We start from the raw sequence: 17184 nt of genomic DNA, 5'->3' as shown, positions 1-17184 counted from the left end.
GACCTAGAGGGTATTATGCTTAGCGAAATAACTCATACAAAGGGACATACCATATGATTTCAGTTACATTCAGAATCTGTGGAACAAAATAAACTAAGAAAATAGAAACAGTCTCATAGATATAGAGAACAAACTGGTTTCGGTGAAAATGGTGATGGTAGTTACAAAATAGTCATGGGGATGTTAAGTACAGCCTAGGGAATATAGTCAATAATATTGTAATGGCTGTATGTATAATGACAGATGGGTACTAGAGTATTTGGGGGGATCACTTCATAAATTATATAAATGCCTAACCACTATGCTGTACACCTGAAGCTAATATAAAATTAAAAATAAAGATCTGGAATAAAATGTCTTTAGCAATACTTTGGGAAACTGGTAAGACAAAATATTAACAGCTCTCCTATCTGCAATTTTATGTGAGCAAATTAGTTAACTTGATCACATTTTTAATTTAAGCAACACTTGAATAGAGCTTGTTAGATTTGGGATGGCAGTTTGAGGCAGTTGAACAAATTTTACTAATTATATTTTTTTAAAGAAAACAGTCATTTACTAATAAATACCTCATAAAACTGCAATCTATATTTATCTTTAACTGAGGCTATTAAAATCTTAGCTTTTAATGAGTTATCTTAGTTTGATAATATATTAATTAAGTTTACTTGGTAACTTCATAGAGTTTAAATTTCATTGAGATAATGTGCCATTGTCATTCTTTTACCTGGCAGATAAAAAATGCACCTGTATTTTTATTAGAAATTTAAGTGCCTTGTAACTTCCAGAATGGACCAATAATAAAGTAGAATAGAAGGTATCAAATTAATGGTCATCACATTTGTTTGCTCTTTATTAAGGTAACAAAAACGATTGTGGGTCTTAAAATGAGCTTTCTTAGTTCAAATTCTTTTTTGTTATTATCTTTTATATCATAAACTTTTCATAGTTCATGACTGTGGCTCTATTAAAAAAATTCTATAGTAGTATGTATGAGTGTAATTTACTAAATGAATGAAAATGAGAAAATATTAACTAAGTATAGTTTATAGAGAAAGGCATATCTTAATGAAATTAAAGAAAATACATATGGACATATGTGTGTGCTAATGAGTGTGTATAGCAAAAAAAATGGCTTTAAATGTGAATTTTACTTTTCTTTAATTCTTTTTTTAGGTTTTTCTTGTTAGAAAGAAGACTGGCCCTGATGCTGGCCAACTTTATGCAATGAAGGTGTTAAAAAAAGCTTCTTTAAAAGGTAGAAAATTAGAAAGCTCAATAAAATAGAATTTGTTAAGGTTTGTGTTAACAAATATGCTGCATATTCCTTGTATAAAATGTATAGATTTAATTTTCTTTTAATATTAGTAATCATTACTGGCTTTTAGCTGGTAAGTGATATTTATAGTTGTGATATTTGCATATGTCCTAATTTAGTGAGAGTGTACTCTGATAAAAATTTAAGAGCATAAAAAGTGACACATTTCATTTACTTAAAAAGAACTTATTAAGCTATGTTCTTTTTTTTCTTTTTTTTCCTGTTTCATCTGTATTGGTATTATGTACTGAGAATGTACAACTGGCTGTATCTACTTATACACACCATCTTCTAGGCTACGATAACACTGAGCTCAATTTAAGTCAACACATTTGAACTATTATAAAATAATATGTAATAAATGCATATTAGCCAAATACCTATTTATATCACTTTAACCTATCTCTAGATCTAAAGTGAATTTATGGGCTTTCCGAGAATATGGTAATCACTATTTATGACTATTTAGATTGCAAATGTAGGCATTTATAAAGTTATATTTTATATTTTTGTTTGATGAATTTTTGGTTGGCTCTCTTCTGGAATTATATATAATACTAATATATTTTAACCTGTAATTTTTAGTTCGAGACAGAGTTCGGACAAAGATGGAGAGGGATATATTAGTAGAAGTAAATCACCCATTTATTGTCAAATTGCACTATGGTATGTAATCTCTTTTTTAAATTTACGGAATTAGATAATTAAGTTTTCCTTTCAGACAGTAATATAACAGGAAATAAATACTTCAAACTGATTTAATATATTCGACTATATGAAATGTGTTTATTTGAAATAATACTCAATATCCAGCTTTTAGTTGTATTTCCTTTATTGTCTAAGGTAATAAGATAGTGTTTTTTGATTGCTTGTATAGTAGTATTTCTATACTATACCTCTAGTGATCTTAGGCTATAAACTTCTGTGATACTTTGTTCAAAATGTTTTGGTGTTTGGATGTCCTCCTTTTATATGTTCATAATGAACATATTGGTCTTATTTCCTGGTTCTATTTAGGAAGACCATGTAATTTTATTAGTCTATTTGGATTATTCTTTCTTATATTGGGGAGGAGAGGAATACTAGTGAGAAGCAGTAGGTATTATGGGAAAAAAAACATGAATTTGGAGTCAGACAGTTCTGAGTTTTAATAATGGCTTCATTTTCATTGCTAATGTGAGGTATGCATGATACTGTGGAGTTTGGCTTCCCTGGGAAATCCATATATATACACACACACACACATACACACATATACATATACACACACACATACACACATATATGTATATATATATATATGTATATGTGTATATATATATATATCTTTGTATATGTATGTGTGTGATATATATATATCTGTGCGTGTGTGTGTGTGTATCATTAAATCACTGATATGGTCAAATATGTCACTTTCAAATTTTGAAATTTAAAAAAGTAAGAGCTATTGATTTTATTTTTCAGTAATACTGACAAATAATGCATTAAAACATATATCCAATTATCTCTATTAAAAAAAACCTCAAGAAATCCCTACCCATATTCTTTCACTCCCTTGTTACTCTAACGAAATGAAAATAGTAGTATCTTCAGACTTCCTTGAATCTCCAGGATGTCATTAGTTTAATCAATAAATACCATTTGTGCACAAAACACTGTATTAAATGTAATGAGCTCAAAAGTTGAAACAATCTTTGATCTCAAGAAAGTTCTCTTCTGCATGAAATGCAGACATGTAAACAAATTAATTATACAAGTCAAATGGAGTAAGTAACTACCATAAGAGAGACATAAGTAAAATACAATGAGATCTGAAATGTAGTAGCAACTAAAGATTATGGGGAAGAGGATAAGGATGTTGTAGGGAAGTGTGAAAAGGGGGGAATCCTTAATAGAGGGAAGCTTAATAGAGGAGGTGGCATGTTGGTCGAACTTGAAAGAATTAGTAGATTTTCAACAGATGGGGAGGAAGAGTTCAGGCAATTGAAGTAGAACACAGTGCTCAATAATTCCAGAAAAAGAGGGTGTTAGAGGTTTCTGTATAAAGCCACACACAAGATTGATTATGTTCTATAAACGGGTTTATAGCTATTTCCCCACCAGATTTAATTTTGAGACAATGTTATCTAATAATGGATCATGTGAGTGAATGCTTAATTGTTGTATAGTGTTTAGTGATAAAATTCCTAACATATATTTTAATTTAAAATTATATTAAGGAAATTTAACTTTGGATGGTCAACACACAATGTAATATACATATGACATATTATTAAATGTACACTTGAAACCTATATAATTTTATTAACCAATGTCATTCCAATAAATTTAATATAAAGTATATTAAGCTTTTCGAGCTTTTAAGATTATTCTGGTACTACACTCTAATTTCTAATTAGCCTTTCAGACTGAAGGGAAGCTGTATTTAATTTTGGATTTTCTCAGGGGAGGAGACGTGTTCACAAGATTATCCAAAGAGGTGAGTATCTGTAAAAGGTTTTCCTATATTTTCGTGAAACAAAACTAAAAAAAAATTTTTCATTGTTGCTAATTACTTTTTTCCTATAGAAATTTTCAATGATAATTATTATGTTTGTTTACATAGTATTCAGTAGATATGTCAATTAATGGCATTTTTTAAATCTGCCTGTCATTTAGATGATCTCAATGTACTACTCACTATTCTCTTAGGCACAAGATCAATTTAAATGACGAAGCAGATAGGGGAAAGCTTAGGACTTTGGCCTACACAAGCTACCAAAATGCTTCTGGGAGTAGTCTTTAATCAAAATGCATCTGGGGGTAGTGTTTAATTTATTCATTTTTTTAAACAGCTTTATAGAAGTATACTTGGTATACAATAAACTTCACATATTAAAATATATACTTTGGTAAATTTTAACATCTGTATATACCTGTGAAACTGTTATCAGTCAAAATAATTAGCTTATCTAACGTCCCAACAGTTTTCTTGTGCCCCTTTGTAATGCCTTCCTCCTTCCCCATCCCTACTTACTCTGGTTTCTGTCACATATGTTTTCATTTTTCATGGTTAAATACATAGATTGTAATGACTGGATTATATAGTATGTGCATTTAAACTTATTTTAAAGACACTGTTAAACTGTTTTCCAAAGTGGTTATATCATTTTTACATTTCCACTAGCAGCATATGCAAGTTTTAGTCGCTTCACATTTTTGCTAGTGCTTGGTATGGTCAATATTGTTTTAATTTTGGATATCTCATAAGTATATAGTGGTAACTTGTTGTGGTTTTGAATTGCATTACCCTTAAAACTGATAATGTCGAGCCTCTCTTCATGCACTCATTTGACATCTATCCTCTTTGATAAAATATGTGTTTAAATCTTTGTCCTATTTTTTATTGGGTTTCGAGAGTCTTCATATATTTTGGATGGTAAGCCCTTATCATATATGTTGTTTGCATATGTTTTCTTCTAGTCTATGGTTTGTCTTTTCATTTGCTTTAACAGTGTCCTGAAAGGAGAAGTTCTTAATTTTGATGGACTTATATATGTTTTCTTTAATGAATTAAATTGTTTTTGGTGTCCTATTTAAGGAATATTTGCCTAATCCCAAGTCACAAAGATTTTCTCCTGTGTTTCCTAAATGTTTTGTAGTTTTCAGCTTTACATTTAACTTTATAATCCACTTTGAGTTCATTTTAGTATGTGGTAATAGGTATGTGTTGTAGCTGAAGTCCTTTTTTTGTGTATAGATATCTCATTGTTCTAGCATCATCATTGGAAATAACTATGCTTTCTTCACTGATTTACTTTGCATATTTGTTGAACATAAATTGATCATATATACAAACGTATATTTCTGGAAACTCTATTTTATTCCATTGATCTATTAGTCTATATGCCCGTTCCACCCTGTCTTGATCACTGTACCTTTATAAGTCTTGAACTCAGGTAGTGTAAATTCTTGAGGTATGCTTTTTTTTTCAAATTTGTTTTGCCTTTTCTAGGTTCTTTGCATTTTCATATCAGTTTTAAAATCAGCTTTTCACTTTCTACAAGAAAGCCTGTGGGATTTTTAATTGGGATTTCACTGAGTCTTCCAGTCTGTGACATGATATCTCTCTCCATTTAATTAAGTATTCCTTAATTTCTCTCAGCAATGCCTTATCATTTTCAGTATACAGGTCTTACACATCTTATGTCCTTGTTTTCAATGCCATTATAAGTGGAATTGCTTTCTTAATTTCATTTTTAAATTGGATGGAAATACAATTAACTTTTTATATTGAACATGTATCTCACAATTTAATTAAACTTATTTATTACATCTAACATCTTTCTGTAGATTCCATAGAATTTTCTATTTGTAATCTGCAAATAAGTTTTACTTTTTTTGTTGTTGTTGTTGTTGTTATAGATATCATTAATTTCTTTTATTTGCCTTTGTTGCACTGGCTTGACTCTCTAGTTCAGTGTTAAATAGAATTGGTAAGAGCAGACACTCTTTCCTTATTTCTGATATTTGAGGGAAGTAATAATTTTACCATAAATTACAAAGTTAAAGTGGGCCTTTTTATTTCTATTTAAAATATTTAAAAGTTGTTGTAATTATACTTGACATATAATATTATATTAGATTCAGGTGTACAACTTACTGATTCAACATTTATATACCTTATAAAATGATCACCACAATAAGTTTATTAAACATCTGTCACTGTACATTATGATGTTATTGACTTCCCTATATTGGACATTATATCCTTGTTAGTTTATAACTGGAAGTTTGTACTTTATAATCCTCTTCCCCTTTTGAGCCCAACCTTCCACTTCCCTCCCCTCTGGCTACCATCACTTCATTCATTATATCTGTGAATTTGTTTCTGTTTTATTATGTTCGTTCATTTGTTTTGTTTTTTCTATTCTACACATAAGTAAAATCATAAGATATTTGGCTTTCTCTATCTGACTTTTTTCTTTTTCGCTTAACATAATAATACTCTACGTCCATACATTGGTGTCAAAAATGGCAAGATTTCATCCCTTCTTATGAATGAGTAATATTCATCTATATCTAGCCTATTGTGAACAGTGCTGCAATAAACATAGAGGAGTATATATACTTTTGAATTATTGTTTTCATTTTCTTAAGGTAAATACCCAGAAGTAGAATTGCTTTGTGATAAGATGGTTCTATTTTTAATGTTTTAAAGAACTTCCATACTGTTTTCCATAGTGGCTGCAATAGTTTACAATCCCACTAACAGTGCATAAGGGTTCCCTTTTTTTCACATACTTGCTAACACTTGTTATTTGTTGATTTTTTTATAATAGCCAATCCGAGAGGTATGAAGTGATATCTCATTGTGGTTTTGATTTGTATTTCCCTGATGGTTAGTGATGCTTAGAATCTTTTCATGTGTCTGTTGGCCATCTGTATATCTTCTTTGGATAAATGTCTATTCCATTCCTGTGCCCATTTTTTATTTATTGTTATTTTTTTATTTTTAAAATTTTTATTTTTATTATGGTAACATTGATTAACAAAATCCAATAAGGTTCAGGTGTACAATATAACAGTAAGGCATGCATATATATTGTATTGTGTGTTTACCGCCCATAGTTTGGTTTCTTTCTGTCACCATGTATTTGACCCCTGTTATCACATCTACCTACTCCCTCCCCCCACCTCTGGTAACCACTAGTCTATTGTCCATATTCATGAGTCGTTCTTTTTTTGGCCTGTTTGTTTGCTGCTTTTGGATTTATATCCCACATGTGATATCATGTGGTTTCAACTTTTTTGTGCCTGGCTTATTTTGCTTAGCATGATTATCTAAAGGTCCACCCATGTTGTTGCAAATGGCAGTATTTCATCCCTTCTTATGGTTGAGTGATATTCCATTGTATATATGTACCACAGTTTCTTTATCCAATCATCTGTTGTAGGACACTTCAGTTGCATTCATGTCTTGGCCACCGTGAATAATGCCGCTATAAACATCGGTGTACAAGTATCTTTTGGATATGGGTTTTTAGTTCTTTGGGGTAAATACTCAGATGGATTACTGGATTGTGTGAAAGATCAATTCTTAGTTTTTTGAGGAACCTCCATACCAATTTCCATAGTGGCCGTTCCAATTTGCAGTCCCACCAGCAGTGTATGAGGGTTCCTTTTTCTCTCTAACACTTGGTATTACTTGTCCTGTTGATAACAGCTATTCTGACAGATGTGAGATGGTATCTCATTGTGGTTTTGATTTGCATTTCCCTAATAGCTAGCAATGTTGAACATCTCGTCATATGTTTGTTAGCCATTTGTATGTCTTCTTGGGATTAGTGTCTGTTCAGGTCCTCTGCCCATTTTTTGATTGGATTGTTTTTGTTGTTGTTGTTGTTGTTGTTGTTGTTGTTGTTGTTGTATTTATTGAGTTGCATGAGTTCATTGTATATTTTGGATAATAGGCCCTAATCAGAGGTGAAGCTTGCAAATATATTATCACATTTGGATGGTTGTCTCTTTACCTTGTTGACATGTTTTTTTTGTTTGTTTGTTTGTTTTTGCTGTGCAGAAACTTTTTAATTTTATGTAGTCCCATTCAGTTAATTTTGCTTTTATTTCCCTTGTGTTTGAGGCCAAATTAATAAAATCCCCTTTAAGTCCAAGGTCCATGAGTTTAGTTCCTATGTTTTCTTCTATGGAATTTACTGTTTCATGACTCATATACAGATCCTTAATCCATTTCGAATTAATTTTGGTGTGTGGTGATAGACAATAGTCTAGCTTCATTCTTTTGCAGGCAGCTTTCCAGTTTTCCCAGCACCATTTCTTGAAGAGGCTTTCCTTTCTCCACTATATGTTTTGGGTTCTTTTCTTGAAAATTATTTGCCCATATAAACATGGGTTTACTTCTAGATTCTTGATTCTGTTCCACTGGTCTCTGTGTTTTTCTGTCATGCTCTTTTGATTATTGTCACTTTATAGTATAGTTTGAAGTCAGGCAGAGTGATGTCTGCAGGCTTGTTCTTTTTTCTCAGGATGGCTTTGGTGATTTTGGTGTCCATATGAATCTGATGACTTTTTTGTTTCATTTCTTGGGAAAATGCCAATGCGATTATGATGTGGATTACATTAAATCTGTATAATGCTTTAAGTAATAAGGTCATTTTAACTATGTTTATTCTTCCTACCCAAGAACATGGAATATCTTTCCATTTCATTTTGTCTTCTTTAATTTCTTTTAATAGGGTCTTATAGTTTTCATTATATAGGTCCTTCACATGCTTCATTAGATTTATTCCAAGGTATTTTATTCTTTTTGTTGCAATTGCAGAAGGTTTATCTTTTCCACTTTTTTTTTCTTTCTGACAATTCATTATTAGAGTATAGGAATGCTCTGGATTTTTGAATATTGATTTTGTATCCAGAAACTTTACTGTATTTGCTTATTGTTTCTAGCAGTATTCTTGTAGAGTCTTTAAGGTTTTCTATATAGAGAATTATGTCATCACAAATAGTGACAGTTTGATTTCTTTGTTTCCTATTTGGGCACCCTTTGTATCTTTCTCTTGCCTAATTGCACTCACTAGGACCTCCAATGTTATGTTGAATAACAGTGGCGATAATGGACAGCCATGTCTTTTTCCTGATCTGAAAGAAAAGGTTTTCAGTTTTTTACCATTAAGTATAATGTTGGCTGAGGGTTTGTCATATATGGCCTTTATTATGTTAAGGTACTTTCCTTCTATACCAATGTTGTTAAGTGTTTTGATCATGAATGGATACTGTCTCTTGTCAAAAGTTTTTCTGCATCTATTATTTGATCATATGGTTTTTATTTTTTAATTTGTTTATGTGATGTATCACATTAATGGATTTGAGTATGGCGAACCACCCTTGTGCTCCTGGGATGATGCCTGCCTGATCATGGTGTATAATCTTTTTAATATGTTGCTGTGTACAGTTTGCTAGTATCTTATTTAGGATTTTTGCATCTGTGTTCATGAAAGATATTGGTCTGTAGTTTACTTTTTGTGTTTTATCTTTAACAGGTTTTGATATCAGGATAGTATTGGACTTATAAAATGAGTTAAGTAGGAAATATTGCCTCCTCTTTGATTTTTGGAAGAATTTGAAGAGAATAGATATTAAATCTTATTTGACTTTTTGGTAGCATTCACTGGTGAAGCCATATGGTCCTGGACTTTTAATTTTTGGTAAGTTTTTGATGATTGTTTCAATTTCCAGACTGCTGATTGGTGTACTTAGATTTTTCACTTCTTGATTCAGTCTAGAAAGGTATATTTCTAACTACTTATCCATTTCTTATAGGTTATTACATTTGGCATTACATACTTTTTTCATAGTATTCTTGAATGATCCTTTGTATTTCTACATTGTCTGTCTTCATTTCTCCTCTTTCTTCCAAGATTTTTTTTTTTTATGTGTGTCCTTTCTCTTTTTTCCTTAGTGAATCTATCCAAGGGCTTGCCAATTTTATTAAACTTTTCAAATAACCAGCTCATTGTAGTATTTATTTTTTCTATTGATTTTTTGTTTTCAATTTTATTTAATTCTGCTCTCAGTTTATTTCTTCTGCTGACTTTAGGTTTTATTTATTCTTTGTTTTCTAGTTTTTAAAGATGAAACATTAACTTGTTTATTTGGGCTTATTCTTGTTTTTTGCCATAGGCCTATAATGATATGAACTTTCCTCTTATGACTGCTTTTGCCATATCCTAAAAGTTTCGATATGTAGTACTATTGTTATCATTCGTTTCTATGTATCTCTTGATCTCTCTTTTTATTTTTTATCTGACCCAGTTATTCTTCAGTAGCATGTTGTTTAATCTCCATGTAGTTGTGGTTCTTCCTGCTTTATTTTTGCAGTTAATCTCTACTTTCAAAGCATTATGATTACAGAATATAGTTAGTATGATTTCAACCCTCTTATATCGGTTGATGCTATCTCTGTATCCCAGTATGTCATCAGACCTTGAGAATCTTCCATGTGCACTAGAGAAAAATGTATTAGCAGTTGTTCCAGAATGAAAGGCTCTGTAAATATCAATAATGTCCAGTTGGTCTAATGTGTCACTTAGGGATATTAATTCCTGTTTGATTTTCTATTTGGATGATCTGCCCATATTCGATGGTGGGGTATTTTGGTTTTCTACTATGATGGTGATTTGGTCTGTTTCTCCCTTTAATTCTGTTAGTAATTGCTGTACATATTTTGGGGCCCCCTGATAGGGAGAATAGATATTAATAAGTGTTACGTCTTTTTTTATGTATGATTCCCTTTATCATTATGAAGTGTTCCTCAGTAGCTTTCTTTACCTTTTTTTTTATTTTTAAATCTATTTCGCCTGATATTAGCACTGCTACTCCTGCTTTTCTTTGAATGCCATTTGTTTGAAATACCATTTTCCACCCTTTCAGTTTGAGTCTATATTTGTCTTTGGAGCTAAGACGTGTCTCCTGGAGGCAACATATGTTTGTATTTGTTTGTTTGTTTTTGTTTGTTTGTTTTTATCTACTCTGCAACTCTGTGCCTTTTTATTGATGAGTTCCGTCCATTTACATTACGGTGATTATTGAAATGCGAGGTTTTCCCACAGCTATTTTATATTTTGCTTTCTTGTTGCTCGGTCTTTCCATTGCTTCCTTTACCTTGTGTGTCTTTTCTTTTATTATTTTGTTTGAGTTTTGTGGATTTTTCCTCTGGTCTTTCTTGTTTGATGTGATATACTTCAGTTTGGAATCTTTGGCACGTGGTTACCATTACGAATATGTAGAGGATGGCTATATATAGAGAGAGAGTTGTCCATTTTATTCTGCGTGTGCCTTACCTCCATTCCCTTTTGTGAATTTGTATTTGTCAGTCCTCCCCTTTTCTGTTATTGTTGTCTGAATGTGTCCCTTTGTAAGCTGTACTTCCACTACTATCTCATGATAGCCGATCTCTTCTTATCGATTAAGCTTATAATGCCCTGTTCTTAGTAAGGGTTGCACTCTTCTGCTTCTATCTGCCTGCTAGTTCCCTTACTCCTAGTTATGTATTTTTTTGTCATTTTGTTTTAGGTGAAGTGATCTTTGAGTATTTCCTATAACGCAGGCTTCATAGTGGAGTGTTCCCTCAATTTTTGTATATCTGGAAATTCATTTCTCCCTCATATCTAAAGAAGAGCTTTGCTGGAGACATTTTACTCTGGTAGTTCTTTTCATTTAATAGACCGAATATCTGATTCTGCTCTTTTCTGGCTTGTAATGTTTGTTCCGAGAAGTGTGATGATAATCTAATGGGTTTTCCTTTATAGGTTACTGTCTTCTTTTCCCTGGCTGCCCTGAGAATCCTTTCTTTGTCATTGATTTTTGATAATTTTAATACGGTGTGTCTTGGAGAAGGCCTTTTTGGGTTGAGATCATTGGGAGTTCTGTTGACTTCTTGAATCCCAAGCTCCAGCTCATTCCTTAGATTTAGTTAATTTTCATCCACTATTTGTCTAAAAAATGCTTTTTAATTTTTGCTCCTTTTCCTCCCCTTTGATAATGCCCATTATTCTTATGTTTTCTCTGCTGATGGTATCAACTAGGTCTTGTATTTCTCTTTTATTATTTTTTATACTTCACTTTCTCTATTCTTCCTCCTGATTTACTTCTAGCTTTCTGTCTTCGATATCAGTGATCCTATCATCTATTTGTTTGACTCTATTTCCCAAGCCTGCTATTTCATTTTTCAACTCTCGCAGTGTGTTCTTCATCTCCACAAGTTCTATTTTGTTCTTTTTGCGGGTTTCAATGTCATTGCTAAAGAACTCATTCTGCTCATCTAGTTGTTTTCCTAATCCTGGAATTGTTAAGGTGAATTATTTTGGATGTCTTTGAGTTTTTTTTCAGAAGTACCATCCTGAATTCTCTATCATTTTAGTTGCATATTTCTATGTCTTTAAGCCTTTTTTCTGGAGATTTTTCTCTTGCTTTCTGAGCTGGCTTGTCACCCTGGCTGTTCATGGTTTTTTCATGTACTGTTTCTCCGCCTGGGCAGTAATGTTAGTATATTCTGCCTGTTTTTTTTCCAGGAAGAAGATTTATTATATAAAGGTGTCTCTTAAGCCTGTTGCTAAGAAGGTGTTTTTCTTTTGGCTTACAGTAGGTGGCATCTGAGCCTCTTCGATCCCTGCTTTATATAAATTCTTAATAATACCTTTTCTTTTTCTTATAAATTTTCAATCACACTTGCTCCCCTGAGTCTCAATCCATGTCAGTGTTATCGACAGGTTCTGTAGTGTTTGCTCTGGTTCCTTTGGGGTTCTGCAGTGTTAGGTCTTGGAGGATACAGTGGGAAGGTCCCTCTGGGTTAAGAGATTGGAGCTTTAGCTCAGCCTTGCGTTCTGCAACCATGGCTGGTGATAATGAACTATTGCTTCTCTGCCATCCCCAGTTCTCTGCCGTCCCCACTTCTCTGCTTTCTATCCTGATTCCTGGGCACTCCTGCTGCCATGGAGCTCACAGCTCTACCAGGCTGAGCTATTCAGGAAACCTGCTGCTCCTTCTCTCCTTCCCATTCTCCTGCTGGGAGCTCTGGCTGTGAGAGGTAGCTTATTTGTTTCTCCCAGTCTACTGCCTGACTACTGGGGTTCTGACCTATGGTAGCTTTTATGCCCAGATCCCTTGCTCAGACATGCTGGTGTGTAGTTCGGGATTTTTTTGTTTGTTTGCTTGTTTGTTTGTTTTTGAGTTTTAAATGTTTAGTTTATTGTTGTTTCAAGGAGAGATATCTGAGGACATCTCTCACTCCACTATGCTTCTGATGTCATTCTTTGATTACTCTTTCTGATGCCCTGTGAATTATGAGGCTTTCTGCTCTGGCCAGAGGTTATAGGTACTATTCCTTGCCCTGTGCGAGTGCCATGGATTTTCCCTCTAATCCTTTCATTGATTCTTTACCTGGCTCAGGATCCTTTCCTTATTCACATACCCTGGGCATTTCTCTGCTGAACACTTGAAGGAGGCAATACACACACACACACACACACACACATACATACATACATATATATAGTTATATATATATATGTGTGTGTGTGTGTGTGTGTGTGTGTATATGGTTATATATAGTTATATATATATAACCATATATATACACACATATATATCTAACTACATGTTTTTCTCTTTCTGCAGCTCTCTCTTCTGTACTCTATCTTGTGAATTCTGTCATGCTTATCTCCCCATGCTCTCAGCTCTGTCTCATCAACTCAAGTTAGTCTTCAAGACTGCCTGACTTCGCCCTCTGTGCATGCACTGTTGCTTGCAAATTCTTTCCAGGTAGTAAGCTAAGACAGTTGTAGGGCTCACCTTGTTTGTTTTCCATCTCTCAGTATTCATTGTATTTTTGTTGCCTGATGTCCAGTGTCTTGAAAAGTATCATTTCATATATTTTGTCATGTGTTTTAGTGATTTTAGGTAAGAGAGTAAATCCTGTCCTTGTCTGTTTCATTTCGTGTTGAAGCGATACTCTGGAGGTAGTAGTTTAATTGGGTGAAAATTGTTCAACATCTCTCTTCCAGAATTAAAATATTGAGTGTATTAATCTCCAGAGCTTTGGAACTTGCTGTGAAAAAACTACAGTGTTCTTCTGGGATACTAGCCAGGGTTTAAGTGGCTAAGTTCTCTGGCTTATATCTTTCTCCCTCCAGTGCAGAACATACCATGTATGAACATAAACTGTGATCTTGCTATATTGTTTACCATGGAATGGAATTTAGTATGTAGTAGGGTCTGTGTAAGACCCCCTTCCAAGTGGCGTCTTTAAAAAACCATGTTAAAAGCTGGTCCCAAGACATAGAGGGACAACAGTATAACAAGTCTCCAGTATTCATGATATCTGGTATTTAGATCGTAAAAGTATCAATTATGTGTTTGAGAAATTCTTGTAGTTACTTCTAATTTTCTTTTAAACTCTTCAGACCTCCATTCTCAATGTGGAACTATCTAAACCCATACTAGCACAGAGATGCAGTCAGTGAGTTTTGTTTCCCAAGTCTAGAATATTAAGAGCAAGCAAGCATTTTAAATGCATTTCCCAAAAGACAAGAAATTAGTATATTCATTAAACAGGCTTTTAAAAATTATTTAATAGTTACTTCTGTAGACAGCTTATTAATTATAATTTGTTTATTTGTTATACTTGTACATACAAAAAGTATTTAAAATGAGGACTTATTCTGTATGCCATAGACAAATACTTTAACAATTACATTTTATATGTGTTAAAGAAATTTATTATATGCTTCATATGTATATTAAAGGGAATGGTACCTCCCCAAATTTTTGTCTCCCAAAATTCACACACATGCGTGCGCGCGCGCACACACACACACACAACTGTTAAGCTGTGCTCTACCTTGCTAATATCAAGAAAATATAGTAGGATGAGTGACTGATGATCGTAAAGCTGCCAGTTCTTCCAGAGTTAATTTATAAGGTTAACAAAATTCCAAAGAAAATCCCCCTAAGAATTTTTGTTGGTTTGAAATTGATAGAATGATTTTACCAGCTTATCTGGAAAAGTAAACAAGTGAAAAGAACTAAGACATTTTGAAAATAAAGAACACCCTTTCCTTGTTCTTCTTCCTGTTTAAAACTTTATAAAGCTGCTGCGGTAATCAAAGCATCATAGTATCAACACAAGATTAAACACATACTGTATAGCACAGGAATATTCTGGTATACATGACTTACTGTATGTTATCATGGTAGAAGTAGACTCACAAATTAATGGCAAAGAGATCAATTGTTCAGTAACCAGTATGTGATAAATCGGTTAGATAATACAGAAAAAAATTGATTTAGAATTGTCATCTCTACCACATGCATAGATAAATTTTACTTATGTTAAAAAGCTAAATCTGGAAGAAAACATTCTAAAATAAATTACACCTGAATATGTAGTTGACCATTGAATGGAGGTCTCCTTAATCAAATAATGAAGGAAAATCACACAGATGATATATAAATTTGAGTACATAAAATTATGAATAACTGAACATCAAAGACCAGCACAAATTGGGGAAAATATTTACAAGTAATATAATGGAGAACTGACATTTTAAAAATATTTAAAGAACTTCTTTTTTTAATATTTAAAGGGCCAATTAAAAAAAAACAGTAAGTTGATACTGGAAAATAGTCAAAAACATTACCAATAATTCACTAAAACAATAGAAAGTTCACAAGACATATAGACAGTGTTTAGCCTAACAATAAAAATGTTAATTAAAATAATCAATTCCATTTTTGTATATCAAATTAGAAAAAGATTTTTAAAAGGGTAATATTTACTGCTATCATGGATGTGGTAAGATAAATGCTTTTATAAACTGCTGATGTGAGTGAAAATTATTGTAACTTTTTTTGAAAATAATTTTGTATATGTGGAGAATCTTAGACTAATCTCCTTGACTCCGTATCTCCTGTTTTATTTCTTAGAAATCTACTTTGGAGAAATAATCATAAATGTCAAAAATACATATGCATATTACAGAAATATTTAAAGTAGTGAAAAATTGGAAATAATCTAAATGAAAACAGGCTAATTAGTATGTCGATGTTATGCAACTATTGAAAACACTTTGTAAATAAATTTTAAATATATGAGTAAATGCTTATGATATAATATTAAGTGAGGATAAAGGAGTCTACCAAATAGTGTGTGTGTATAGTATTATCTCAAATATGTTAAAACACACACACTTATACACACACATATATATGCACATACATACATGGTTTGAAGATCATCCAGCAAAAGACTAGCAAGCTTACCTCAGGGTGCTGGAGTTTTAGATGACTTTTATTTTGGGAGTTATTTATAATAGAATGATTAGGGAATAGGAAAGCATTAATAGTAGTGGGCCTAAAACTTAAAAGAGAAGTTGCATATGGCAGAAGTGGCTTTTGGGGAAGAGTTAGTTCTTAAGGACAAGTATTCTTGAATTCAAATCCTGGGCCTGCTTCTTACTAGTTATCTTATTCTGGGAAAGTTACTTCATCACTGAGTCTTTCTCCATATGTAAAGTGATGATAGTACCTACCTCATGGTTTTGTTTGGAAAACTGTAATAACATACCGAATGTAACATGACTGGCACATAATTTCTACTTAGAAAGTTTCTTATTCGCATCCATCGTGAAGCTTTCTACAGAGACAACTTTGTAACAAGATAATGTTTGCCATAAACTGTAACCTTGGCATAGTTTTTTCTTTAATTTAGAGTTTGAAATATTTTCGTTTAATGATTTTTTTTTTTATGTGTTAGGTTTCAGTGAATGTTTTGATTAGCCTTCCTCGGAAATCAAATAAGTAACAAGTACTTTTATTCTTAATAGAATATCAAGTGAAAATGTTCTAATACTTTGACCATTATAATATTCAAATGAAGTGTCTAGAAACTTACGTAATGAACAGTCTTCATTTTTCTACAGATCACTTTTTTAAGTAGGAGAGGTATCAAAATTTATCTTTAACTGCTCATTTTCCGCAATTTTACTAGTAACCTGAGTCTGTGTTGTATAATTTAGTGGCCATAATTCTAAATGGGCAAGTCAGTTATAGGATCTTTATGATATTTTACACTTTCCTAGTAATCCAGAGATTTCTATAGTGAAAATACCCAATTTCTAAACACATTATTTGTTTTGTCAATTGGAAGCCCTTGATAAATCTTAAAAATTATATCTGATGATTAAGTAGTGCTCCATTTGCGTGTAAATTAACACTCACTTATGAATAACCTATAATAATAATACCTCATGGTTGTATACAAAGCATTTTACAGTTTATAAGGCTATTTTTTCCTATATAAACTATTTTTA

At 32.3% G+C, this 17184-nt stretch overlaps 1 protein-coding gene across 4 annotated transcripts in view; it reads left to right on the top strand.

Annotated features, from left to right (window-relative positions):
• RPS6KA6 (ribosomal protein S6 kinase A6) overlaps positions 1-17184 on the top strand; it is a 128723-nt gene that overhangs the window by 53519 nt on the left and 58020 nt on the right. For all 4 annotated transcript variants that reach the window (XM_036226843.1, XM_036226842.1, XM_036226845.1 and 1 more), the window contains 3 exons: positions 1177-1258; positions 1904-1984; positions 3718-3797. In XM_036226843.1, coding sequence (XP_036082736.1) covers positions 1177-1258; positions 1904-1984; positions 3718-3797 — 243 coding nt within the window. The remainder of the gene's footprint in view (positions 1-1176; positions 1259-1903; positions 1985-3717; positions 3798-17184) is intronic.

Source organism: Rousettus aegyptiacus, unplaced genomic scaffold, assembly GCF_014176215.1.
Source record: "Rousettus aegyptiacus isolate mRouAeg1 unplaced genomic scaffold, mRouAeg1.p scaffold_m13_p_9, whole genome shotgun sequence".
NCBI lineage: Eukaryota > Metazoa > Chordata > Mammalia > Chiroptera > Pteropodidae > Rousettus > Rousettus aegyptiacus.
This window is presented reverse-complemented; position numbering and strand designations above follow the sequence as displayed.